Genomic DNA, 25,770 nt, shown 5'->3' with positions numbered 1-25,770 from the left:
AACCCAGAGCTGCCTCAGGTCAGCTGGCCCACCCTAGAGTCTAATTTCTGGCCTTCCTGGCAGGAAACCAGATGATATGGCAGCCCAGGGTCCGGAGAAGATCAGCAGCCTCAGTGGGGCCCACCGGAAGCGCCGCCGCCAGGAGGCAGAAGAAGAGTCTGAATCCTCAGTGGACTCTGAGCCCGAGGAGGCCCCAACAGACAATCGATCAGAGGCCAGTGCAGGGTCGGCCCCAGTGCACCTGCCACCAGCTCCATCTGGGGCCACAGGCCAGAGCCCAGTGCCCAGCGGCCCAGCCAAGACTCCTGCCCCTCCGGCAGCTACTCCCACAGCAATCTCTGCTCTGGCCAGGCCCGCATCGAAGCCTGCCGTCTTCATCCCTGTGAACCGCTTCCCTGAAATGCAGGTTGGTCGCTCCGGTGTTTGATGGAGAGCTTAGGGGATCAGGTCAGTACGGTGAGGGGCTGAGGGTGCAGCAAGAGGGCATCCCAGGATGTGAGCAGGTTGCGTCTCCTTCTGTGTCTAGGTTTCAACATCTGGGAAAGGGGGATAGCTGTACCCGCCTTGTCAGGCTGATGAATGAGTACCTGGCACGTGGTGGGGCTCTTGAGATGGGTGTCAGCTGCCTTTCTCATCTTCTGGTCGCTGTCACCTGCAGCCTCTGACCATGGGTCCTGGCCCGTGTCCACTCCTCGGGACAAGAGCTTAGGCTATGGAGTCAGTTGACCTGGAACGGAGTGCTGGTCCCTCCACCTCCCAGCTCATTCCTGGGCCCCACTTTTTTGATCTGTGGAATGGGGGTAACTGTCTACTCACAGGGGTTCCACTTCTCTGCACTTGGTTTCCTTGTCTGGTAAAGTGAGTGTCTTACTGGGTTGTCACGACAACAAGATTAAGGGACATGAAGCTCGAGGCCCATGGAAATATAGAATAGAAAATATTAGTGCGTTGTTCCAATTAAGAATAAGTCATTTAATGAGACTGCTTTGAGGTTGGTGATGCCTCAGGGTTTGACCCGTTGTAAATGGTGGTTACTCCATCTACCTGCCAGCCCAGGAAGTAGGGCGGTCTGCAGCCTCTGGAGCTTTCAGTCCAGCGGACAAGACCAAGATGGACAACACAGTGTCACACAAGGGGGAGGGACAAGAGCCACGGAAGGGAAGATCGGGTACCATGAGGGGCAGTGCGGGAGGACATAGGCTCATCAGGGCAAGTGTCTTCTGGGCTAAGAGCTCAGTGACCAGCTGAAAACAGGGGACCTGTCCCATACTGAGAACTGCGTGAGCAAAGGCCCTGAGGCAGAGGGCTCATGGGTCTCAGAGCAGCAATTTCAAACCACAGATTGGATTGTGGAAACATGTGGGATGCCGCCAGCTTTTTTTTTTTTTTTTAATGGAAAAGAATAGAAAATATTAGTCACTGTTCCTTATGAAAAGTAGTAGTTTACTGAGTGGGCTTCCCAGGTGGTGCTAGTGGTAAAGAACCCACCTGCCAATGCAGGAGACGTAAAAGATGCAGGTTCGATCCCTGGATCGGAGAGATCCCCTGGAGGAGGGCACAGCAACCCACTCCAGTACTCTTGCCTGGAGAATCCCTGGACAGAGGAGCCTGGTGGGCTACAGTCCACAGGGTCGCAAAGAGTCAGACACAACTGAAGCGACTTAATATACACGTTTAATGAGATTGCAATTCTGGTCACAGGTACATTTGTGTGCTTATACATGTTAGGTAGTTAGAATAGGAAAAAGGAGTCCAGAATGGCGGTGGCAAAAAGACAAGGAAGGGGAAAGCCCATGAAAATAGAACAAAGGAAGGTTCGAGAACCGGAGTGAAGACCTCAGGTGAAACAAACAGCACTCATGGCTAGCCCAGTTTACATAGGGCAGGCCCAGGGGGAGGAGAAAAAACATATAAAAAGAAGAGCCAAAATTGGGCCAGGGGCCTCTCTTTTCTCATCTTTTAGGTCAGCCTGCCCTCACACCGTGAGGATGTATTTTTCTTTACTTTCTGAATAAAACTGAGCTATAACACTGGTCCGTCCTAGGGCTTCAAATTTTTGTTGTGATGAGACAGAACAGGGAAATTACAAATTCCCTCGACACATATAAAGAATTAGGGTGAGCTCACTGCTCTAACAGACCTTGAAGTGCCACTAGCTTCACGCCACAAAGGTTTCCTTGTAGGTGATGTCAGAGCCTGATGCTATCCACTGGCAAGTGAGGCGTGTGGGATTCTGCTCCACACACTGATTCAGCGACGCAGGCTCACCACCATCCAGCATCCCTCGTGTCCCCCAGGTTCCTCCCTTGGCCTGTCTCTGTGGTTTTTCCATAAGCATATTCCTGAGCCTAGGTTTGTCTGTTTTTATAAGTGGCCTTGTGTCACATATGTTTTCCTGCACTTTGCTTTTTTGTTAATCAGCGTTATGTTCCTTGGATTTACTTATCTGTGAAAATGTATGTCACTGAGGTCCATTTGGTTTGGTTTTGGTTTTGAAACTGCTGTAGAGTATTCCTCTGCTTGAATAGAGCATGGTTTAAGTAGTCATCTCTGGCTGGACATTTGAGATGTTCTAGCTTTTTGCTCCCATCTTCTCTGCTGATGGGACATTTTCTTGTCCTTTTCTTGTCATCACAGGTGCAAAACTTTGGGGGACAGGGTTTGCAAACTGGAGGTCACAGCCGTCATGGGATCATGAGATAGCCAGCGCTTCTTTCTTCCAATAGAATATAAGTAGAGAACAGAATTTTTAAAATTAGACATGCTTCACACATAATCAGAGCAAGCAGGGGTTCACAAAACTCCTCCCTCACTATGTAATACTTGTGTGTGCATGTATGTGTGTGTGCATGTACATACACTCATGTGAGTACCTAGCAGGATCACACCTAGGATGTGATGCTGTGTCTCACATCCTGAACTTTGGTAAAATTAGCACCTGGTTGTTTGCTTAATTGACTCTTCCATAAGTGTGAACTCCCCCCAGCAGCAGCGGAGGATTCTTGTGCCGCCCAGGGGCTTCTCTGCACCAAGCTGACCCTTTGGATGCTAGATGTGACATTCCAAAGGACCCAACCTGTGTCTCTGGCCCCCTCCCCAGCCGTCAAGGCTTCCATCCTCCAGGGGGGCCCACCTGTTGCCCCTTGACTGGGTGCCAGCCGCTGCCTTTGTAGGAACCACATCACCTGTATAGTCTTGCTTTGAGCAAAGACCCCTCATCCCGTCGGCCCTTCTGCAGCGGCTGCAACCCCCCTCTACCCCCCATTCCCTGGGTTCTGACTTCCTCTTTCTCACCAGGAAGAGCGGCTGAAGCTCCCGATTCTCTCTGAAGAACAAGTGATCATGGAGGCAGTGGCTGAGCACCCTATCGTCATCGTATGTGGTGAGACCGGCAGCGGGAAGACCACCCAGGTGCCGCAGTTTCTCTACGAAGCAGGCTACAGCAGGTGGGGGCTGGCCACAGGGTCCGCCGCAGGTCTCTCAGGTGACAGTGAGACTTCCCCGAAGTTGTTAGGAGCACGGGCTCCTGGAGATCTAATTCCAGTTCTGTGGTTGACATGGTGTGTGACTTGGGGCAATTTCCTTAACCTCTCTGGGCCTCAGCTGTGAGATGGGGGCTCAGCATTGCCACCTACTTCACAGGGTTGTTATGTAGATGAAATGACTGGGTTTGTGTAAAACACCTAGGTCAGTTCCTAGTGGGAGCGGCGGTGTGTCATCTCCTGTTAGCCCTTTTGACCCGTGTATGTTGAGGTCCCCAAGACTGCCCCCAAGTTCAGCCGTTTTCTTGGAAGACCCCCAGGTCCTACAGTGAAGGACACAAAGTTCCCATCAGCAAAGGGGGAAGGCACATGGAGTGAAGTCTGGGGGAACCAGGCGCAGGCTTCCAGAGCCCTCTCCTGGGAGGTCACACAGGACATGCTTCATCCCCCAGTGATGACTTGTGACAACACGTATGAGTGTCCTCTACCAGGATGCCCGTAGAGACTCGGTGCCCAGGGTTCTTCGTTGGGAGTTGATCACATGGGCACTCTCTGCCTGGTACCTGCCAAATTCTAGACTCCCTGAAGGAAAGCAGTTGTCAGCATGAATCGTGTAGTTTGTACAGACAGTCCAGGCCCAGGGAACCCCTCTTGTCCATCAGGGAGAGGTGGGAGCCCCCCTGAAACCCAGGGTCCCAGACACCAGCCAGGGGCATTTGTAGGGACAGCAGCCTCAGGCCTGCTGGGTCAGCTCCTTCCTGCCTGAAAGTCAGCCCTGTGTTCTCCCTCTCACAGCGACAATAGCATCATCGGCGTCACGGAGCCCCGCCGAGTGGCCGCCGTGGCCATGTCCCAGCGAGTAGCCAAGGAGATGAATCTGTCGCCACGGTGAGTGCTCTGCTTCATGGGGGAGGGTTGAGGGTGGCCGTCCAGACCCACCGAGCTGAGCCGTGACACACGCCCTCGTTCACCCTCGAGGCTGTTCACAGATTGCTATATCTTTCCTATGCCATTTCATTGCATATCTTGAAATTTATAGTATACACAAAGCTGCCCCCACTTTCTTTCATCCTCTCTATTTAACTTGTTAGTGTTAAATTTCCAACCACATGCAAAAGTGGAAAGACCAGTATAACGAGCCCCCACGTACCCGAGACCCGGTTTCAGGAATCATCACCTCATGACCAGTTCTGTTTCATGTGCCCCATGCTCTCCCTCAGTTCTTGGGGAGCAAGTTTCAGATGTCTCATCATCTCAGCCTCAATATTTCATTGTGTAGGTCTGAAAGATCAAGACTCTGTTTTGGGGATTTTTGTTTGTTTTTGGCTGCCCCTCGTAGCTTGGGGATCTTAGTTTCCCAGCTGAGGACTGAACCTGGGCCCCTGCAGTGGAAACTAGGAGTCCTAAACACTGGACCACCAGGGTACCTAGTTGCTCAGTCGTGTCTGACTTTTTGCAACCCCATAGACTGTAGCCCTCCAGTCTCCTCTGTCTATGGGGATTCTCCAGGCAAGAATACTGGAGTGGGTTGCCATGCACTCCTCCAGGGGATCTTCCCAACCCAGGGACTGAACCCGGGTCTCCTGCATTGCAGGTGGACTCTTTACCATCTGAGCCACACAGGGAAGCCCTAGGACCACCAGGGAATTCCCTGTAACTTGTTTTTTTTTTACAGACAACTCTAAACATAATTGCAGTACCGTCACCATCACTAAAAAGTGTGTCCTAACTCCTGAGTGTGTTCCTTCCATGTTCCCATTTCCTGGATTGCCTCCTAAGAAGTTTTTAGAGTTGATTGTTTACACTGGACTCCAGCCAAGGTCTGTGTGCATGTTTGATTAACATGCCCTGCACTTGTCTGTGAGCTCCCCTCCCCTCACCCTGGAGGCCAGGGTTCTAGAGAGGGAGGCAGAGTGGCCCAGTGTCTGGGCCTTGGTAGGGGAGCTGGTGGGCACTGCCTTTAGCCACCTGCCTAGCAGGTCCAGGCCTACTCTGCTGGTCTCTTTGGAGTGGCTACAACCCCAAGTAGCCGCAGCTCTAGGGGACTGATCCGTAGCTTGTGCCTGCAGGGTAGTCTCCTACCAGATCCGATATGAAGGAAACGTGACCGAAGAGACCAGAATCAAGTTCATGACTGATGGTGTCTTGCTCAAGGAAATCCAGAAGGTTGGTTGCTTTTCTCATGTCACAGAGCAAGGCTGGTGAGCGTAAGGGTGGGAAGCTAGGATGTCACCCAGGGTGTGAACAGCCAGTGTGGCAAAGTTTGGCAAAGCACTGCATTTACCGTCATGTTGCTGTGTGACCTTGAATAAGTTGCTTAATCTCTCTGGGCCTTGGTTTCTTGATCTGCCAGCTGATACCTTCCTCCTAATTGCTTTAAATCATATGCAGCATGAAAGCACTTTAGCAGAACACCTAATAGGTGTTCATTACATGTGAGCTTATATGTTTATTGCAGTTTGGTTCACAGACTTTATGCATTAGCCAGAAGCACACTGCTACCCACTGGCTGTATGATGTCCCCCTGGGCAGGGGTCCCTGGGGAGGACAGAGGTGACTTCCTGCCTCTGCCTCGAGGCCAGTCAAGATCACTGTGAAGGCGGCTGTGTGGTTTGGGGTCTCATGGCCCCTGTCTGTATGGCCCGTGCTGCCTTGTTTCCCCTGGTCCCCACCCAACATCCCCTGGTCTCTTTTCCTGCCTGCCTCCCCACCATCCGCATTGATAGCTCGGCTGTAATAGATCACAGCTGCCTTTTCTCTAGCAGTTTCTCTGCCAGGCCCCAGGCTCTGTGCTGTCTGCTTTACAAACAGTAATTGTCATCAAAACTTCTCCATAACCTCTTGAGATGGGTCCTCTTGTCCCATTTTACAGATGAAGAAATAGGCCTGGGGTCGTAGGCCATGACTCCCTGCAGGCCAAGTGCTCTTGGATCCGTGCCAGCTACCAAAGCAGTTCATTGAATGGGTGCTTTGGGGTGCACACTCGTCTTGGGGTGCTCCGGCCCAGGCGGCCATCCTCATCCCTGGACCTCCTCCCTAGGACTTCCTGCTGCTGAAGTACAAGGTGGTGATCATCGACGAGGCCCACGAGAGGAGCGTGTACACGGACATCCTCATCGGCCTCCTGTCCCGCATCGTGTGTCTCCGAGAGAAGGTAGGCAGGAGGTGCCAGGGAACCCCAAGGCCCACTCAGCCCACGCCCATCCACACCTGGGCTGCTGCTGTGAGAGGGTCTCCTAGAACAGCATCCTCCAGGCCAGGAGCCAGGGCTCTGGGTCTTGGTGTAAACAGATTCCAATCCTAGGTTCAGCCTCCTCATCATCTGTTACCTTTCCCTCTGTCAGAGCAAGAGGCTCAAGCAAGGAGTTCATGGCGGGCCAGGCTGCACTGTGGGCTTCCCAGGTGGCTGAGTGGTAAAGAACCCACTTGCCAATGCAGGAGATTGAGGTTTGATCCCTGGATCGGAACGATCCTTTGGAGAAGGAAATGGCAACCCACTCCAGTATTCAATGGGCAGAGGAGCCTGGCGGGCTATAGTCCATGGGGCTACAAAGAGCTGGACATGATTGAGCACGCATGCACTTAGCCAGACCCCACTGCATCTGGCTTTAAGACACCAGCCAGGTCTTTGAAATCCACAGAACTGATGGGGCCACCCACCAAGCCTTTATGCTCCATGTCCTGTGAGACACCCTGTGCCCGGCCTGGGGTCAACATTTTCCTCCATCTCCCCCCTCCCTCGATCGGGCAGGGATGGTCATCAAAGGGATGCTGTGCTAGGATGGGGTGCCGTGGAACAGTTCCCGCCAGTCCCACTGAGAGGTTGATGTTTCACCACACCCAGTTCTTAGAAGTGCAGAATCTTTGTCATCAGACATCAGTTCTGTGTGGGCTGTGTGCCAGGCATCGATCAGATCTCAGTGAACAAGACAGAGTTTCCTGCCCTCATGGGGTTTCCATTTTAGTGAAGGCAGCTGGCAGTAAGCAACTCAGAAGCCTGTGAATTCCTGGTGGACAAAACCAGAAAGAGGGAGCAAAATCAGGCAGGAGGTAGAGGGTTGGTAGTATGATGAGACTCAGAGAGGGTGGCCTTTGAGTGGGGGGTTGGAGGAAGGGAAGGAGTGAGAAGCAGCTGCTAAGAGGAGGAGATTCTGAATGTCAAGAAAAGCAGGTGCAAAGGCCCTGGGGCAGATGTAGGGCTTGTGTCAGGTTTTATTTTGGGGTTTTTTGGTTAACTTTATGTAATTGATGCATTTAAAGTGTGCAGTTCAGTGGGTTTTAGCATATTCAGAGTTATATGCCATTACTACAGTCAACTTTAAAATATTTTCATCACCCTGAAAAGAAACCTTTTAGCTATCTCCATAGTCCTCCCTCACTCTCCCATCTCAAGGTATCCAGTCTATTTCCTGTCTCTATGGATTTATCTATTCCATATATTTCACATAAATGAAATCACACAATATGTGTGGGTTTTGTTTTTTTTGTTTGTTTGTTTGTTTATTTGGCTGCACCAGGTCATAGTTGTGGCATGCAAGATCTTTGATCTTTGTTGCAGCAGGCAGGATCCAGTTCGCTGACCAGGGACCAAACCCAGACCCCCTGTATTGGGAGCACAGAGTCTTGGCCACTGGACCACCAGGGAGGTCCCAGCATGTGGCCTTTTGTGATTGGTTTCTTTCACTTAGCACATTTCCAGAGTTCATCCCCATTGTCACGTGTCAGTGCTTCATTCCTTTTTATGGCTGAATCATCATCCATTGTGTGGCTGGACCACATTTCATATACCCGTTCATCTACCGTTGGAGACTTGGGCTCTTCCCACTTTCCATCTCTCGTGAATGTCCATGTCCAGGTGACCGTGCTTCCTTTCTCTTGGGCCTATGCCAGGGGCAGGGTTGCAGGGTCCCACAGGGGCTCCTCGTGTAATCATCTGAGCCGCTCTAGACTGGCTTCCGCATTGGTCATGCCTCCTGTCTTCCCACCCACAGTATACAGGCTGCCTTCCACATCCTCACCCACACTTGACATTTTCTGTGTTTTTAGTCCTCAACCATTCTAGCAGCATCTCACTGTGGTCTTGATTTGTGTGTTGAGATGGTCAGGCCGCTGAGGGTGGCGGAGCAGAGCGGGTGAGGTGGGAAGAACAGGAGATGCATGGGGTCATGGAGGTGCAGGGGGTGGGGCCAGATGGGGAAGGTTGTGTTGGGGAGGAGGTGGAACCTTTGGTCTGCACTGTGCCTCTCACCGTGGCTTTTGTTCTCCAAAGACACTGAACTTCTGGGGTTTGCAGTTTACAAGCTTCAGAAGACAGCTTCCACGGGCTCGAGAGCAGAGCCCACCACGGGGGGCATAGCAGGTGCTGCTGAGGAGACTGAAAACCAGGCACACCCACTGCACCCATCCCTGAGTCAGGCTGCACCTCCTTGTCCATTCTGGGGACAGACAGTCATGATGTCGGGCGGGGGCTGACAGCAGCCATACCCACTGTTCCCGTGTGTGGGGTGGACCCCAAGCTCAGCCCTCCTGTCTCGCCTAGCGTCATCAGAGCTTGACTCGGGAATCTTTTTTTTTTTTAAGACTTTGTTTATTTTTTACCGTGACACACTGCTTGCAGGATCTTAGTTCCCCAACCAGGGATTGAACCCTGGTCCCCAGCAGTAGAAGTGCTGAGTCCTAACCACTGGACCGCCAGGGAAGTCCCTTAGGGGGAATCTTAAGGGCTCCTTTAACAGGCCACTACCATCCACTTCTACTTTTTCTTGGATCTTTGGCACCCAGAAGAGGGGTTGAGGAGCAGGTTGTGGGGCTGGAGATGAGACCAGGAGGGAAGAAGTCTGCCCCAACCCTGCCATCAGTGTTCCCGGCCCCGGGTGGCCGTGGGTCCCCGGGTCTCTTGTTCCCCAGAGGCACCTGCCGCTGAAGCTGCTCATCATGTCGGCCACGCTGCGAGTGGAGGACTTCACCCAGAACCAGCGGCTCTTCACCCAGCCACCCCCGGTCATTAAGGTACCATCCAGGCCGGGGTCTCAGGGCTGCCGGGGGGAGGAGGGCCCCTCTGTCAGCCACAGCAGAGCTTGGAGTTGCCTGATGGTTGGGGTGGTAGCAACCAGAGACCTTTATGGTCAGAGTTCAGAGAAGGGGGAGGGCTCAGCCCTGGGCTCAGGTCATCCCCCACCCCCGCCCCCATGCCTCCCGGTAGGTCGAGTCCCGGCAGTTCCCGGTGACAGTGCACTTTAACAAGCGGACGCCACTGGAAGACTACAGTGGGGAGTGCTTCCGGAAGGTCTGCAAGATCCATCGCATGCTGCCCGCAGGTGAGACCCTGGCCGGGTGGGCCGGGGGGTCCTCCCCTTCCAGACCCGGGGGTGCAGGCAGCGGTGGCTCAGGGTAGCACTTGGCCTCTCTGTGTCTCAGTGTCTGCAGTGGTCCTGGGGTGCTCACCGCACCTGCCCTGCCCCATTCTGCCCCAAGGATTGCGAGGCTTCAGGGGCTAACCAGACAGTGGGGCTGTGGGTGCCTTTTGTCCCCACAGACACAGAGCAAGTGGACAGGGGTGTTTCACTTGAGTGTCCCTCCTCACCAGCCCCCCCGCCACAGTTCTCCCCATGTCCCCATGGCACATGCTCTGGTAGTTCCATTTATCCATTTACCAGGTGATGGACACTTGGGTTGCTCCCACTTCCTGGGAGTAGACCTGCTTTCCCAGTGCTCATGTCCAGGGATTCAATGCCTGTTTCCATGGTAACAGTTTAGCGCCTAGTCCCAGCTTGTCCCATTGCTCACCTGGGCCTCTGCAGCCTTGATTTGACCAGTGCTTCCTCGCGCCCCAGCTCTCAGATCAGGGCCTGGCATACGGTCATGGCCAAGGCCGCATCTGCCACGTGAACGAGCGGGTCATGGTGGGTCTGGTTCTCCCCACAGGCGGCATCCTGGTGTTCCTCACGGGGCAGGCAGAGGTGCACGCTCTGTGCCGCAGGCTGAGAAGAGCTTTCCCCCTCACCAGACACAGGCCCCAAGGTAACTCCAAGCGGAAGCCCGTCACCCAAGAGGCTGGGGGGCTGGCGGCCTGGCCTTCGGAGCCTCCCTAAAGGAGCTGGTCCCTTGCTTGCCCTCCCTTCCCCGCGAATGGTGATCAGTGACCCTGGACAGTGAATGGCGGATCCTGCTGACCTGTCATGAGCCCGGAGATGTCTTTCTTCCTAATTGGTTCATCTTTTCCCAGAAAAGGACGATCAGAAAGATTCAGCAGAAGAAACGAGGAGGTTTAAGAAGTCGCGGGCACGGGCGAGGAAGGCCCAGGCTGTGGTAAGTAGAGACCAGAAAAGGCAGCCCAGGCTCTGAAGCGGCCTTGTCCACGTGGTGGGCACCAGCCCTGTGCACCCGCACAGATGTAAAGTTAATTAGAACCACATAAGGGAGTTCCCTGGCGATTCAGTGGTTAGGACTCAGTATTTTAACTACTGAGAGTCTTGGTTCAATCCCTGGTCAGGAAGCTAAGATCCTGCAAGCCACACAGCATGGCCAGAAAAAAACCCAAATAAATTTAAGATTCAATTCCTTGGTCATTTTAGATACTTTTTCGGGTGCCCAGTGAGCCCCAGGGACTGCTGGTGACCTTGTTGGGCAGCAGGGATCTAGAACCTTCCTGCTGAGAAGGGAGTGGTTGGCTGGTGCTGCTTCAGGGGTGGAGGGTGGGCTGGGATTTCAGACATTCCAGGCTCCCTGTGCTGGGGGCTGGGAGGAAGCTTCTGGAAGGCCCAACCCTGAGGCCTTGAGCAGGGCCTGCAGACATGCCCAGGTGGGATGGGACAGAGAAAGCGGCCCTTGGGGTTTGCTGGAGAGCTGGGGGTGGGCAGGCCTGTCGTTGGGGGCTTTCACCCCAGGGCATTTGCACGACTTCACTATTGTTTCTACACCATGCTAGGCAGCGATCTCAGGGCTTCACATTGTGTTAGTTCTGCATCCTCAGGGCAGCCCTATGAGCGGTCCTGTGGCCATCTCCGACTCCCAGATGAGAACACTGAGGCAGGGGTATCATGTGACCGGCCAGGGGTCATGTGGCCTCGGACTCTGCTCGCGACACCAATCTCCACATAGGGCCATCTGCAGCCCTCCATGCTGATGTCTTGTTTACCATAGACGCTGCCCCAGATCAGCTTGGACAATTACTCGGTGCTGCCAGCGGGCGAAGGCGATGAGGACAGGGAGGCAGAAATGGACGACGAGGAGGAGGCGGCCCTGGGCTCTGACCTGGATCTGGACTTAGGGGACGACGGGGCAGACGGAGGTGGGACCTGGCAGGGACTCGGCTCACCTGCCTGTTGAGCCCCAGGCTGCTGGTTCCTGCTGCATGGGCTAGGGTTGAGCAAGGAATCCTCCCTGGGGATGACCCCCAGGGGAGCTGGGGTTTCTGCCTGCTCCACCCTTTGCTGTCTCCTGAGCTCCTGCAACCACCGAGCACAGAGGAGGCCTTCAAATATCTCTTGTGCTGGTTGTCACGGGGTGACGCTCCCAGACTCGGCTTTGCAGGCAGTGCGGGGATTAAAGGGGCTGAGATTAAGCCCTTGGGGGTCCCTATGCAGGGCTGGGGGCTCTCCTGAGGAGAGACTGCAGTGTGCCCACCCTCTCTGCTGGTGCCCGGGCTTGAGCCCTGGCTGTGGAGCTGCAGGGGGGAGCCTCTCTGGCAGAGCAGGCAGGGGCGCAGGACACAGCCGACCTCTGCCGCCCCTACAGGTGAGCAGCCCGATGCCTCGCTCCCCCTCCACGTGCTCCCTCTGTACTCACTGCTGGCCCCGGAGAAGCAGGCGCAGGTAACCGTGTGGGGCCTGGGATGGAGGCCCAGCAGGGGTTCCTAGGATGTTGAGATGGGGGTGGGTCAGGCCCTGGGTCACCTCCCCATCAAGCTGTTAGATCAGCACTCCAGGCTTTTGAGAAGGTCTTGGGATCTCCTACTTGGAGAGCATTCCCACGTTCAGTTTGGGAGCAATGGCCAGAGGCAAGGAGAGAACCCGCTGACCTGGTCACCTCCAGGCCCTGCCCTGCCTGCTGACTTCCTCTGACCTCAGCCCCGTGATTTCTTCCCTGACTGGCGAGACAGTGGTCAGTTTTCTTGCTGCCATCCGCCCCCCCATCCTAGGTCTTCCAACCTCCCCCAGAGGGGACACGGCTCTGTGTCGTGGCCACCAACGTGGCCGAGACGTCCCTGACCATCCCGGGCATCAAGTACGTGGTGGACTGTGGGAAGGTCAAGAAGAGGCACTACGACCGTGTCACTGGCGTGTCCTCCTTCCGCGTCACCTGGGTCTCCCAGGCCTCAGCCGATCAGCGGGCGGGCCGCGCGGGCCGGACGGAACCCGGCCACTGCTACAGGTGGGGCTCCCTGGGGTCCCCCCAGTGTCCTCAGGGCTACTGTGCAGTGGTCACCCACCCTCGTCCGGGGAAAGGGGGTCCCATGTCCCACTGGAGACTGTGTCCTTGGGGTCCACACACCCTTTCATGTTGGCTTTCAGGCACTTGCATTATTCATTATTCTGCTACTGATATCAGGCCCTGTGTTTATTAGCACCTTTGTTTTTATTTTATTAATAGCTTTATTGACATGAGATTCCCATAGCATAAAGCTCACCATTTTGAAATGTGCAATTCTGTGGATTTTAATATATTCAGAGTTGTACAACCATCACCACTATTAATTTTCTTTTTAAAAAAAAAATCTATTTTTATTTATTTATTTTGCTGTTCCGGGTCTTAGTTGTGGCATGTCGGATCTAGTTCCCTGACCAGGGAATGAACCTGGGCCCCCTGCATTGGGAGTGTAGAATCTTAGGCACTGGCCCACTACTGTTCATTTTCAAATATTCTCATCACTGCAAAAGAAACCCAATACCCAGTAATCAGTTTCTCCCCACACCTCCCTACCATCCCCACCCCCCAGGATCTGGCAACCACTATCTACTTCCTGTCTGTATGGATCTGATCATTCTGGACATTTTCTATAAAGGAAATCAGATGGTATGTCACCTTTTGTATGTGACTTCTTTTCACCCCACATCATGTTTTCAGGGTTCATCCACATGATAGCCAGTCAGTGCTTCGTTACTTTTAATGGCAGAACCACATTCTGTTGCACGTTGGATGGACCACATTTCCCATGCCTGTTCATCAGCTGATAGACATTTGGATTGCATCCACATTTTGGCCCTTGTGACTAGTGCTGCTGTGAACACTCACGTACAAGTATTTGAATGTCTGTTTCCATGTCTCTTGGGTAAATACCTAGGGAGTAGAATCTCACAGTTATGTGGTGATTCTGACATTTTGAGGAATATGCCAGACTGTTTCCACAGCAGGCACCTTATTTTATATTCCCACCAGCAGTGTGTGAAGGTTCTAATTTCTCCACGTCTCACCAACGCTTGGTATTTTCCACTTCATGAAAATGAAAGTACAAGGTGGTATCTCACAGTGGTCTTGGTTTGCATTTCTCTAATGACATTGAGCATCTTTTCACATGCTTATAGGTCATTTGTACTTGTCTTCTTGAGGGATATCTGTTCAGATTTGTCGTTTATTTTTCAGTCATGTCTGTGTTTTGATTGGTGAGTTGTAAGTATTCCCTGATGATCCTGATGTTAGATCCTTGTCAGAGGTATCATTGGCATTCTCCAGAGGTATTCTCCCAGTTCATGTGCTGGTTTTTTTTTTCCCCTCCTTCAGTAACTAACTTTACGCCATTCTTCTCAACTTTGCTTTAAATTACAAAAAAAAAGAAAATTGAGGAACTATGCAAAGAAAAGTAGTAAGAAATAAAGTAGTTGAGTGCCGTGTGCCAGGCACAGTTCTAAGCTCTCTGTGTGTGACACCTAAAGTATCTTCACCAGGGACTTCCCTGGTGTTCAGTGGTGAGACACCACACTCCCAGTGCAGGGGTCGCAGGTTCAATCCCTAGTCAGGGAACTACGATCCCACATGTTGCATGCCTCAGCCAAATAAATAAATAATATTTTAAATAAATAAATAAAGTATCTTTCCCAGTCTTGACGGGTAGCTGCTGTGTTAGCCCATCTCACAGGTAAGGAAAGTGAGGCAGGAAGTGGGTAAATACCTTGCCTAGTAAGGTGGTGGAGTCAAGATTCAATCCCAGATAGTTTGGCTGAGTCTCTTTTCTTACTTCCTTTTTTTTTTTTTAAATCTCTGGTGCTTCCCTCTGCTCAGACTCTACTCATCTGCAGTTTTCGGTGACTTTGAGAAGTACCCGCCTCCTGAAATCACCCGGAGGCCGGTGGAGGATTTGATCCTTCAGATGAAAGCTCTCAACATCGAAAAGGTCAGTTGTAGCCACAGCCCTGCCCTCGCTCCACTGACTTGCCAGTGTCCCTGAGTTCAGCCTGGTGTTCTTGGGCAGCCTGAGCCCCCTCATGGGTTATTCCCCTTTCTTGGGCTGTTCCCGATTCCCTGTGGCCCTAGGAGCTGAGCCACGTGGTGCTCACCCAGCCCCCTGGTGGTCTCTTATGAGACCCCCACCTTCCCAGTACTGTACCTTCTGAGGAGAGGGTGGTCAGTGACTTTGGGGCTCAAGGGGTATTCTGCCCACTTGGTCCTCTAGGGGAAGGGTCACTCGCCTCTCCCCTGCTCCCAGTGGGGTGGGGTAGGCAGAGAAACCCCCTCCCTATCAGCTGTCACTCCCAAGCCTTCCTCTCTCGAGCCACTGGCAACCATGAGTCTACTTTTTAATCTCTGTGGAATTTATATTTTGGACTTTTCATAAAAATAGAATCCTTTGATACTTATTCTTTCTTATCCGACTTCTTTCAGTCAGCATTGTGGATTTTTGTTTGTTTGTTTTAGCCAATTTAAAATTCATTTATCAATCAGTTCAGTTCACAGTAAGATAACCTCATAAAAGAGAGGATCAGGCTTTTCATTACATTAGTATGTTTGGTATTTTTTTTCACTGTCAAAGACCCTAGCTGACAGTTTGAATCAGTTTATTTCGGAAAATATTGTAAATTGACAGCTGTTTTATATTTCTGTTGCTTTGATAATCCACGGCTGAACTTATCAGTGGTTGTGTTTTAAAGGTTCATCCACACTGTGACACACGTCAGAGTTTCCTTCCTTTTTATGGCCGAATCGTACTCCATTGTATGGATGCGTAGACCATAGTTTGTCCATCTGTTGATGGATATTTTGGGTTGTTCCCATCTTTTGGCTGCTACAACTAATGCTGCCATGGACATTTGTGTACAACTATTTATTTGAACACTGGTTTTGAGTTGGTCGCTCTTTCTAAGCAACCTTCAGGCGATTCCTGAGCCTGGTCACTCTCTGTTTGCTGATTATCTCATTGCCTGGGCACATTTTCTCCCATGAGACTGTTTATTCACGTGTATACTCACTGGTCATCTGCAATGAAAGGTCAGTGGGGCCAGAGCCCTTGTCTTGTTTTTATTGTTTTTTTCATTTTGTTTTTATTGGCGTATAGTTGCTTTCCAGTGCTGTGTTTATTTCTGCTGTACGGCAAAGTGAATCAGCTATGTGTATATGTTTACCCCTCTTGCTTGGATTTCCTCCCCGTTTAGGTCACACAGGGCACTGAGTAGTTCCCTCTGCTACACAGTAGGTTTTTTTTTTTTTTTTTTCATGCATCCAACCTACACAGTAGGTTTTTGTTAATTATCTGTTTTATGCATAATATCAGTAGTGTTTACATGTCAATCCCGATATCCCAGTTCAGCCCTTGTCTTGTTTTTATCAACCTCTGTCACCAGGAACAGCCCCTGGTGCACACGAAGTGCTCAGTACATGCTCTTGAGTAAGAGATGATGTGAATGAATGAACAAAGAGGGCCTTTGGGGTTCCCCTGGCACATGGACTTTGAGTGTGCCCAGGCCCCCATGTCCCATGTTCTGAGCGTGAGTGGTGCTTGGAGGGTAGGCAGTGGGAGCCCCATCCCCTTGCCAGACCTGCCCTCGCCCCCTCCTCCAGCCCTCCTCTGCACTCACGTGTCTCCCGCCATGGCTCCCTGTGTCCTAGGTCATCAACTTCCCCTTTCCGACACCCCCCTCCGTGGAGGCCCTCATCGCTGCTGAGGAGCTGCTGATTGCACTGGGTGCCCTGCAGGCTCCCCCAAAAACAGAGAGGTAGGGGAGGGACTTGAGGGAAGCGGAGAGCCCAGCTCCCACCCCGTTCTCGGCTCTGACCCCCCTCCGAGCTGACCCTCCATCCTCCAGGGTGAAACAGCTACAGAGGTCCCGGCTGAGCTGCCCCATCACCGAGCTGGGCAGGACCATGGCCACGTTCCCCGTGGCGCCACGCTATGCCAAGATGCTGGCGCTGAGCCGGCAACACGGCTGCCTGCCCTACGCCATCACCATCGTGGCTGCCATGACTGTCCGGGAGCTGTTTGAGGAGCTGGACAGGTGGGGGGCTGTGGGACGGACATTCAGGGATCGGGGTGGGTGGGTGGGGGGAGACCACCCTGGGCTGAGCAATGCTGTGAAACCCAGCCTCCTGGGGCATAACTGACTCAGTGAGTGGTCTTGTATGAAATCTATATCCTCCCTGCGCCCTGCCAGTGTTCCAATCTCTGCAGATCTTGGAGGGGTTGGGGGGGGTGGCTGGGGGAGGTGGTTTGTTTTTGAATTTTGCCTTGCCACAAGGCTTGTAGGATCTTAGTTGCCTGACCAGGGACCAGACAAACCCATGCCCCCTGCAGTGGAAGCCCCGAGTCATAACCACTCGTCCTCCAGGGAATTCCCAAGACCATGATCACAGTGATCAGTAACCCCATCAGGCATTTTCTGGGCCCGCTCTGAGAAACTGGCAGGTGCCCTGCCCCTGTGGCCACAAGCATCAGGGCAAAAAACCCAAGTGGTGTGTGTTCGTAGGCCAGCCGCCAGTGATGAGGAGCTCGCCAGACTGAAGGGCAAGCGGGCCCGCGTGGCCCAGATGAAGAGGATCTGGGCAGGGCAAGGAGCTTCTCTGAAGCTTGGAGACCTCATGGTGCTCCTGGGTGAGTGCCCAGCATGGGCATGGCCTGTGGGTGGTGGGGAGGGCGGGAGGGCAGGATGGGGCAGCGGGAGGGCAGGATGGGGCAGCAAGCTAGTGCTCCCCTCCTCTTTGCACAGGTGCCGTGGGAGCCTGCGAGTATGCAGGCTGCTCACCCCAGTTCTGCGAGGCCAACGGACTGCGGTACAAGGCCATGTTGGAGATCCGGCGACTGCGGGGCCAGCTGACCACTGCAGGTACGTACGGCCCCCCACCACCCTCTGGCCTTCTGCTATCCTTGGGCAACACCCAGCAGAGAACTTGACCCTGTTGACATTCTGAGCAATGTCATCTACATATAGTCATTTCTCGTGCACAGATTCCGTATTTGCGAATTCACACATTCAGTAAAATTTACTGTAGTGTGTGGCACTTCTGTGGTCCTTTGAGGACACGCACGTGATCAGGGCAGTGACACATGGATGCTCTCTCATCAGGTTGTCTGTCCGTCTCATCTTTTCCTTGGTGACGTCCCTCTCATTGCCCTCTGTCCCAGGTCTAGCGTGGACCAGCTGCTGGCTGCACCTCCGGCCCAGTGGCCACATCCAGGGGTCTCTACTCTCAAGTAGGGTCCAACCCTGGTTTGTTTCTCCAGCAGTGGAGAGGACCTCTCTTGTTGAAGTTGGGGAGCAGGTAGCGGTTCAGCCCCCCACTTTCCACTCCCGTTTAGTCTGAGCAGTGAGGACCAGACCTGTTTGAAGCCACATCAAGGCCTGGCGTGGGTGGCAGATCTTCTTTGTCCAGCCCAGGGATCTGCTTCCTTCCCGTTTTTTTCCTTCTTTCACTTTTAAACAACATGGGTTTCACTAAAGGTTTTGCAGAGAAGACAGATTTACATTGCAAATCTCATAACAGAAAGCGCTGGAATTCCCTGGTAGTCCAGCAGTTAGGACGTGGGGCTTCTGCTGCAAGGGGTGCAGGTTTCATCCCTGGTCAGGGAACTAAGATCCACAAGCCCACTCTCCCCTCCTGCCTTCCCGGTCCTTCTTATTTTCACCCTTCTGCTCCCTCCCACTCAAACAGCAAGGCCCAAAGCCCCATCTCCTTTCTCCCTGCTGCACAGTGGGCTTCAGATCCTTCTTGAGTGGAAGGAGGAGGCCTCGCCCTGGGTCTCACGCCAGGGCTCCACAGCACAGGGCGCTCGGGAGAGATGGTCTGTCTCCACGCTCTCCTGCTCAGAGAGCATGGCGCATGCACTGGGTCTCCTGGGTGGGCATGCTCCCTGCCCCAAGGCTGACAGGGAGTCAGGTGTGGGCTGTCTCAGCATAGTCTGCTGCCCACAAGGAACCTGGGGTTTTGTCCCAAGGAAGGGGCAGACATGGGTGTGGGTGGGCAGCTGTTTCTGCCGCACTGGGGGCTTTGTCTCCCGGCAGCCTCTGTGCACAGGGGCCTAGATATACAAGTGGCTGAGGCCAGGCAGAGCCAGCCCCGGGCCTGGCCGTCCTGACACCTGGCTCCCCTCTCAGTCAACACCATGTGCCCTGAGGCTGGGCTCTTCGTGGACCCTAAGATGCAGCCACCTAACGAGAACCAGGTGACCTACCTGCGGCAGATTGTGACAGCCGGCCTGGGTGACCACCTGGCCCGCAAAGTCCAGAGCGAGGACCTGGTGGATGACAAGTGGAAGAACGCCTACAAGGTTTGCCGCTGGCTCGGGGTTGGCCAGCGGGGCAGTCATGCCCAGGGCCCCTGCCCTCCCCATCCTCCCATCTGTCTTGTGTTCTAGCAGCCTGAGCGCTTAAGACACCTGGCTCTGGACAGTGTCAGGATGTCTGTGGGCGGCAGCTGGAGGGACCCTTGGCTCTGGGTGGGCCAGTCGTCCTCGGTCATGGGTCCCCCTGCCCCTGGGAAAGTTCCCACCCAGGACCAAGGTGAAATGACAGTGCAGCTGCTTCTCACTTTGAGCATGAGCTTCCCCCCAACTTCACTGAACAGAGACAGAAATCACATCCCATGCTCGCCACTGTAAAATGTACAATTCAGAGGTTTCTGGTCTATTCACAGAGTTGTGTAACCATTACCATATTAATTTCAAAACATTTTTATCACCCCAAAAAAGACACCCTGTACCCATTAATCACTCCACATTTTCTCTGAATCTCCATACCCCTTGAGTCTGCTTTCTGTCTACATGGATTTGCTGTTCTAACGCATTTCCCGTGAATGGGATCCTGCACTGTGTGGGTTTTACACTGGCTTTTTTAGCTCAGTGTCCCATTTTGGGCGGGTCATAACTGTAGCCTGTGTCTGTACCTCTCCCAGCAGGCTACCCGCTCCATCGGTGGACACACCCTGCTGGTGTAGCCATTTGTCGTTTGATGGATGCTGTCCTGCTTTTCTGGCTAAGGGTGTAACTGAATTCACAGCGGTCAGCCTCATGTGCGGCTCATGTATCTCCCAGACTCATGCCCACCTACTATCTCTCTTGCAGACGCCCCTCCTCGACGAGCCTGTCTTCATCCACCCCAGTTCTGTGCTCTTCAGGGAGCTCCCTGATTTTGTGGTCTACCAGGAGATTGTGGAGACCACCAAGATGTACATGAAAGGTAGTGCAGCTGGCTGGACCCCCACCTGACCCCCTTGCTCTGGTGAGCTGTGTCGCCGGACCTGTGTGGGGAGAGCCCACGAGCCCCTCACTGAGACCCCATCCCCTCTCTCCCGGGCCCCCAGGCGTCTCGACCGTGGACATGCAGTGGATTCCGGTCCTGCTGCCTTCTTACTGCCAGTTTGACAAGCCCCTGGAGGAGCCACCCCCTGCCTACTGCCCCGAGAAGGGGCGGATTCTGTGTCACCGGGCCAGCGTGTTCTGTGAGTCAGGGTGACTTCCCAGTGGCCTTGGGCTCCAGTGGACACATGGTTCCCCATCCTGTGTGCCCTGGGAAGTGTCTGCGTCCTGGGCAGTGTCATCCCAGGCTGCAGGACCCTGCAGGTGGGAAGGGATGGGACTGCGCGGGGAGCCGTGGGGATCCATCACGGCCCCTCGCTCACCAGCTCCTGTGCTCCAGATCGCGTTGGCTGGCCGCTCCCGGCCGTCCAGGTGGATTTCCCAGAAGGCCTTGACTGCTACAAACACTTTGCCCGGGTTCTGCTGGAGGGGCAGGTAGGCAGCCCAGCAACTCCCTCGGCCCCTTCCTTGGCACCATGGGCAGGACGTGAGTCCTGGATTCCCCACCATCCTGTGATCTCTCCCCAGGTCTTCCCCAAGCTGGCCTCATACAAGGGCTGTTTGCTGTCCAGCCCCAGCACGATGCTGAAGACATGGGCCAGGTATGGGCTTCCCTGGGAGCATCAGAGCAGGCAGGTGATGGTGGAGGAGCTGTGTCTTGGGGCTGCTGTAACAGATCCCTACCCACCGAGGGGCAGACATGTATTCTCTCATAGTTCTGGAGGTTAGAAGTTCAAAGTCGGGGTGTCAGCAGGGCTGCACTCCCTTTGAAGGCTCGGGGGGGATCCTCCTGGCCTCTTCCCACCCCTCGTGGTTCCAGGCACTCCTTGGCCACCACATCCCTCTAGTCTCTCCCTCTCTTTTCCCATGGCTTCCCCTCGTCTCTATGTTTCTCAGGTTATCAGATTCGGGGTCCACTCTCTCCCATTTGACCTTGTCTTAATTACATCTGCAAAGACCTTCTTTCCAAATAAGGTTACATCCTGAGGTTCTAGGCAGACATGGACTTTTGGGGAGATACTAGCCAACCTATTGGCTTCCCAGATGGCTCAGTGGTAAAGAACCCACCCGCAATGCAGGAGATGTGAGTTCAATCCCTGGGTGGGGAAGATCTCCTGGAGAGGGAAATGGCAGCCCTCTTCAGTATTCTTGCCTGGAGAATCCCATGGGTAGAGGAACCCAGTGGGCTATAGTTCATGGGGTTGCAGAGAGTCAGACACGACTTAGTGACTAAACAACAAGTCAGCCTATTGTAAAGCTGCCAGGTGCGAGCCCGAGGCACCCTGTACACCTGTGCCCCTGGGGGCTTCTGCCCACTGAGCATGAAGCCACCCCAATCCCACCTATCGTCTTCCTCCTCCTGCCCTTCCTCCTGGTCTCTGCTTATCCCCGCTCCTCTCTTTAGGCTTCCCTGGTGGCTCAGATGATAAAAGAATCCACCTGCAAAGCGGGAAACCTGGGTTCGATCCCTAGGTTGGGAAGATCCCTTGGAGAAGGGAATGGCAACCCACTCCAGCATTGTTGCCTGGAGAATACCCATGGACAGAGGAGCCTGGCCGGCTGCAGTCCATGGGGTCGCAGTCAGAGATGACTGAGCGGCTAAGCACACACACTCCTGTCTTTTTCTTCTTTCTGCCCATGGACCAGTCCCAAGAAGCTTCCTCCCTCTTCCTGAGGCTGGCACCCCAGACCAGGCAAGGGGCTTGAGGCACCAGAAGCAGGCAGACAGGTGTGCGCACACACCTGCATCCCCCGGGGACTCAGGATGGGGCTGTGCTTCCAGGAGCCCCTGCCTACCAGGTCATTCACCCAGCACTTGGTTGTGAGCGTCCACTCTGTGCCAGCGGTGTTCTCGTGCTGGGATCGAGCCACGACCGTGTTCTGTGCGATGTTCCAGTGCAGGGAGGTTGAACAACTAGTACAAAGGGAAGGTGGTGGCCCAACCATAAAGGGACAGAGCAGGACGTGGGAATGAGGCATCGGGCAGGGAAAGAAAAGGAAAGCCTGACTGAGCAGGTTCAGGGGAGGCAGGGCTGTGAGGCAGGCAGAGGTCTGGAGGAAGGTTCTAAATGGGACAAGCAGCAACTACAGAAGCAGTCTGGGTGGGTGGATCAGAGGCAAGTGGTAGGAGGTGATGGAGTCAAGATCCTTTCATCCATCCGGCACCCCCAGCATGATGGACAGAAGGAGACCTCCTGGGCAGGGCTGGCCTGGCAGTGGACTTCAAGATGCCCCATGTCCTGCATCCCACCCACAGGCTGCAGCCCAGGACAGAGAGCCTCCTGAGAGCCCTTGTTGCCAAGAAAGCCAGCTGCCGAGATGCCTTGCTGGTGGCTTGGAGCAAAAACCCCAAATGTGAGCCTGACCAGGGCAGGTGCCCCACAGCAAGGGGGTTGGGGGGAAGATGGTATGGGGCCACCCAGGGGACCTGGGGCTGGTGGGAGGGTCTTCCCTGCAGCTGGCGGGCGGGCACAGAGCTACTCTGACCGCCCTCCCTCCCTTCTCTGCAGACCTGCTGGCCGAGTACCTTGAGTGGCTCCCACAAGCCATGCACGCTGATGTTGAGAAAGCCTGGCCGCCCACCCCTAACCACTGATGCGGCGCCTGCCTGCGGGCCAAGGGGGCCTGGCAGCAATCAGGGTCCGCTGTGGCCACCCTGACTCCAGACTGCACTCAGGAGATGGGTGGAGCCCCGGGACACCCTCTTGGCTCAATCCTGGGCACAACTTGCTGCCATCCTGGGCAGTCCAACCCAGGGTGACTTTTTTAACTATTTATCACATAATGGATAATGGTTTTATCTCCCACGCTGGTCCCGTTTTAAACATGCTCTGTGGACTACATTAGTCCCTTGTAGAGCAGCAGGGCCAAGGGTGAAGGCAACCGTGGACCCTTCCTCTGCTCTTCGTTCCCTGCCTGTATGGTGCAAGCCCCTCCCCTGCCCCAGCCAGGGAGGGCCCCCAGGGCTCCAGCCGGCTCCTGTGGAGCGGGCAGGGTCAGCTCCCCGCCGGCTACATTGCTGTGTAATAAATCATAACTGACAACAGCTGTATACTGAGTCTAGTGAGTTCTTTTGGTGAATCTCCAAATTGGGGTGGGGGGGTGGCAGGTCTGGGAACATCCTGCCTGTGCGTGCTTGCACACTCAACACACGCACACACGCATGTGGAAACTAGTCTGGGTAGATGCTCACAAATGTGTTAGTGGTGATACAGGGCACAGTGAGCCTATAGGAGTTGATCATTTTTCTTTTACTTAGGTTTTTGCCCTGAATCAACTTTCGCTAATAGAAACACAAATTCGGGAATTTCCTGGTGGTTCAGTGGTTAGCACTCTGCACTTTCACTGCTGGGCCCCAGGTTTGATGCCTGGTCAGGGAACTAAGATCCTGCAAGACTTGCAGAGCAGCCAAAAAAATAAACACATACATTCCATAATATACATACATAAGACAAAACAACAAAGATACGTGGGGGTTAATGTTTCCAAAACTATTCACTTTCTCCACAGCGTGGCCCTAGTGTTCCCCAACTAGGAGGTCTCCCCTACTCCTTCTCCGCCCACATCTAAGCCATCTGCCAGGTCTATTAGTTCGCTTCCAGGATCTGCCCTTTGTGCTCCCCACTTCCACTACTGGGCCACCCCCACCTCCACTGCCAGGATGCCACCACCGGCTCCCGCTTGGGCCGTGGCAGTGGCTTCCTGGCTGGTCTCAGGTCCCCTCTGCCCAACTATGATGAATTTTCCACATGGCAGCCAGAGGGAGCCATTTAAAACATATCACATCCTTCCCCTGCAACAGGTCTTCCAGTGTCTTGGAAGAGTCAACCCTCTCCTGTTGTTTAGTCCCTCAGTTGTGTCCAACTCTCTGTGACCCCATGGACTGCAGCATGCCAGACTTCCCTGTCCTTCACCATCTCCTGAATCTTGTCCATTGAGTAGGTGGATGCGACAGAGGACGAGACGGCCATCCAACCGTCTCGTCCTCTGTCGTCCCCTTCTCCTGCCCTCAATCTTTCCCAGCATCAGGGTCTTTTCCAATGAGTCAGTTCTTCACATCAGGTGGCCAAAATATTGGAGTTTCAGATTCAGCATCAGTCTTTCCAAAGAATACTCAGGACTGATTTCCTTTAAGATCGACTGGTTTGATCTTGTAGTTCAAGGGACTCTCGAGAGTCTTCTCCAACACCACAGTTTGAAAACATCAATTCTTTGGCGCTCAGCCTTCTTTAGGGTCCAGCTTTCACATTCATACATGACTACTGGAAAAACTAGCTTTGACTATATGGATGTCTCTGCTTTTTAATATACTGTCTAGATTTGTCATAGCTTTCCTTCGGAGAAACAAGTGTCTTCATTTCATGACTACTGTCACCGTTCACAGTGATTTTGGATCCTAAGAAAATAAAGTCTGTCACTGTTTCCATTGTTTCCACATATATTTGCCATGAAGTGATGGAACAAGATGCCATGATCTTTGTTTTTTTGAATGTTGAATTTTAGGCCAGCTTTTCCACTCTCCTCTTTCACCTTCATCATGAGGCTCTTTAGTTCCTCTTTGCTTTCTGTCATAAGGGTGGTGTCATCTACATATTAGGTTATTGATCATTGTCCCGACAATCTTGATTCCAGCATATGCTTTATCCAGCCCAGCATTTCTCATGATGAGGTCTGCATATAAGTTAAATAAGCAGGGTGACAATATGCAGCCTTGATGTACTCCTTTCCCAATTTGGAACCAGTCTGTTGTTTCATGTCCAGTTCTAATTGTTGCTTCCTGACCTGCATACAGATTTCTCAAGAGGCAGGTAAAGTGGTCTGGTATTCCCAGCTCTTGAAGAATTTTCCACAGTTTGTTGTGATCCACACAGTCAAAGGCTTTAACATAGTCAATGAAGCAGAAGTAGATGTTTTTCTGGAGTTCTCTTGCTTTTTCTATGATTCAACAGATGTTGGCAATTTGATCTCTGGTTCCTCTGCCTTTTCAAGTTCTCTGTTCAATATACAGTTGAAGCCTAGCTTGGAGGGTTTTGAACATGATCTTGCTAGCGTGTGAAATGAGTGCAATTATGCAGTAGTTTGAACATTCTTTGGCATTGCCCTTCTTTGGGATTGAAATGGAAAATGACCTTTTCCAGTCCTGTGGCCACTGCTGAGTTTTCCAAATTTGTTGGCATATTGAGTGCAGCATTTTAACAGCATCATCTTTTAGGATTTGAAATAGCTCAGCTGGAATTCCATCACCTCCACTAGCTTTGTTCGTAGTGATGCTTCCTAAGGCCCACTTGACTTATCACTCCAGGATGTCTGACTCTGAGTGAATGATCATACCATCATGGTGATCTGGGTCATTAAGATCTTTTTTGTTTAGTTCTTCTATGTATTCTTGCCACCTCTTCTTAATCTCTTCTGTTTCTGTTAGGTCCATACCATTTCTGTCCTTTATTGTGCCTATCTTTGCATGAAATATTCCCTTGGTATCTCTAATTTTCTTGTCCTTGGAGAAGGAAATGGCAACCCATTCCAGTATTCTCGTCTTTTCCATAATACTGTTTCCCTCTATTTCTTTGC

At 53.0% G+C, this 25,770-nt stretch overlaps 1 protein-coding gene across 5 annotated transcripts in view; it reads left to right on the top strand.

Annotated features, from left to right (window-relative positions):
- DHX37 (DEAH-box helicase 37) overlaps positions 1 to 23,251 on the top strand; it is a 31,124-nt gene extending 7,873 nt beyond the window's left edge. The window contains exons 4-27 of one of the 5 annotated variants that reach the window (XR_006264487.1): positions 64 to 406; positions 3,298 to 3,446; positions 4,278 to 4,370; positions 5,552 to 5,648; positions 6,523 to 6,636; positions 9,390 to 9,491; positions 9,685 to 9,799; positions 10,407 to 10,502; positions 10,708 to 10,790; positions 11,625 to 11,772; positions 12,219 to 12,295; positions 12,622 to 12,854; positions 14,700 to 14,811; positions 16,521 to 16,627; positions 16,718 to 16,906; positions 17,375 to 17,499; positions 17,615 to 17,731; positions 19,001 to 19,173; positions 19,966 to 20,080; positions 20,205 to 20,342; positions 20,526 to 20,634; positions 20,728 to 20,801; positions 22,457 to 22,554; positions 22,710 to 22,747. Coding sequence is in view for 3 of the 5 variants with exons in the window: in XM_043442620.1 (XP_043298555.1) it covers positions 64 to 406; positions 3,298 to 3,446; positions 4,278 to 4,370; positions 5,552 to 5,648; positions 6,523 to 6,636; positions 9,390 to 9,491; positions 9,685 to 9,799; positions 10,407 to 10,502; positions 10,708 to 10,790; positions 11,625 to 11,772; positions 12,219 to 12,295; positions 12,622 to 12,854; positions 14,700 to 14,811; positions 16,521 to 16,627; positions 16,718 to 16,906; positions 17,375 to 17,499; positions 17,615 to 17,731; positions 19,001 to 19,173; positions 19,966 to 20,080; positions 20,205 to 20,342; positions 20,540 to 20,634; positions 20,728 to 20,801; positions 22,372 to 22,554; positions 22,710 to 22,731 (3,100 nt within the window). In the remaining 2 variants the exon portion in view is untranslated. Of the gene's footprint in view, positions 1 to 63; positions 407 to 3,297; positions 3,447 to 4,277; positions 4,371 to 5,551; positions 5,649 to 6,522; positions 6,637 to 9,389; positions 9,492 to 9,684; positions 9,800 to 10,406; positions 10,503 to 10,707; positions 10,791 to 11,624; positions 11,773 to 12,218; positions 12,296 to 12,621; positions 12,855 to 14,699; positions 14,812 to 16,520; positions 16,628 to 16,717; positions 16,907 to 17,374; positions 17,500 to 17,614; positions 17,732 to 18,030; positions 18,168 to 19,000; positions 19,174 to 19,965; positions 20,081 to 20,204; positions 20,343 to 20,525; positions 20,635 to 20,727; positions 20,802 to 22,371; positions 22,555 to 22,709 lie in introns of those variants that run through there. The other 4 variants (XM_043442620.1, XM_043442628.1, XM_043442643.1 and 1 more) reach the window with 4 other exon arrangements.
- Positions 23,252 to 25,770: the final 2,519 nt, after the last annotated feature.

Source organism: Cervus canadensis, chromosome 1, assembly GCF_019320065.1.
Source record: "Cervus canadensis isolate Bull #8, Minnesota chromosome 1, ASM1932006v1, whole genome shotgun sequence".
In the NCBI taxonomy this organism is placed as follows: Eukaryota; Metazoa; Chordata; class Mammalia; order Artiodactyla; family Cervidae; genus Cervus; species Cervus canadensis.
The sequence above is the reverse complement of the archived record's forward strand: the minus strand, read 5'-3'. Positions and strand labels throughout refer to the sequence as shown.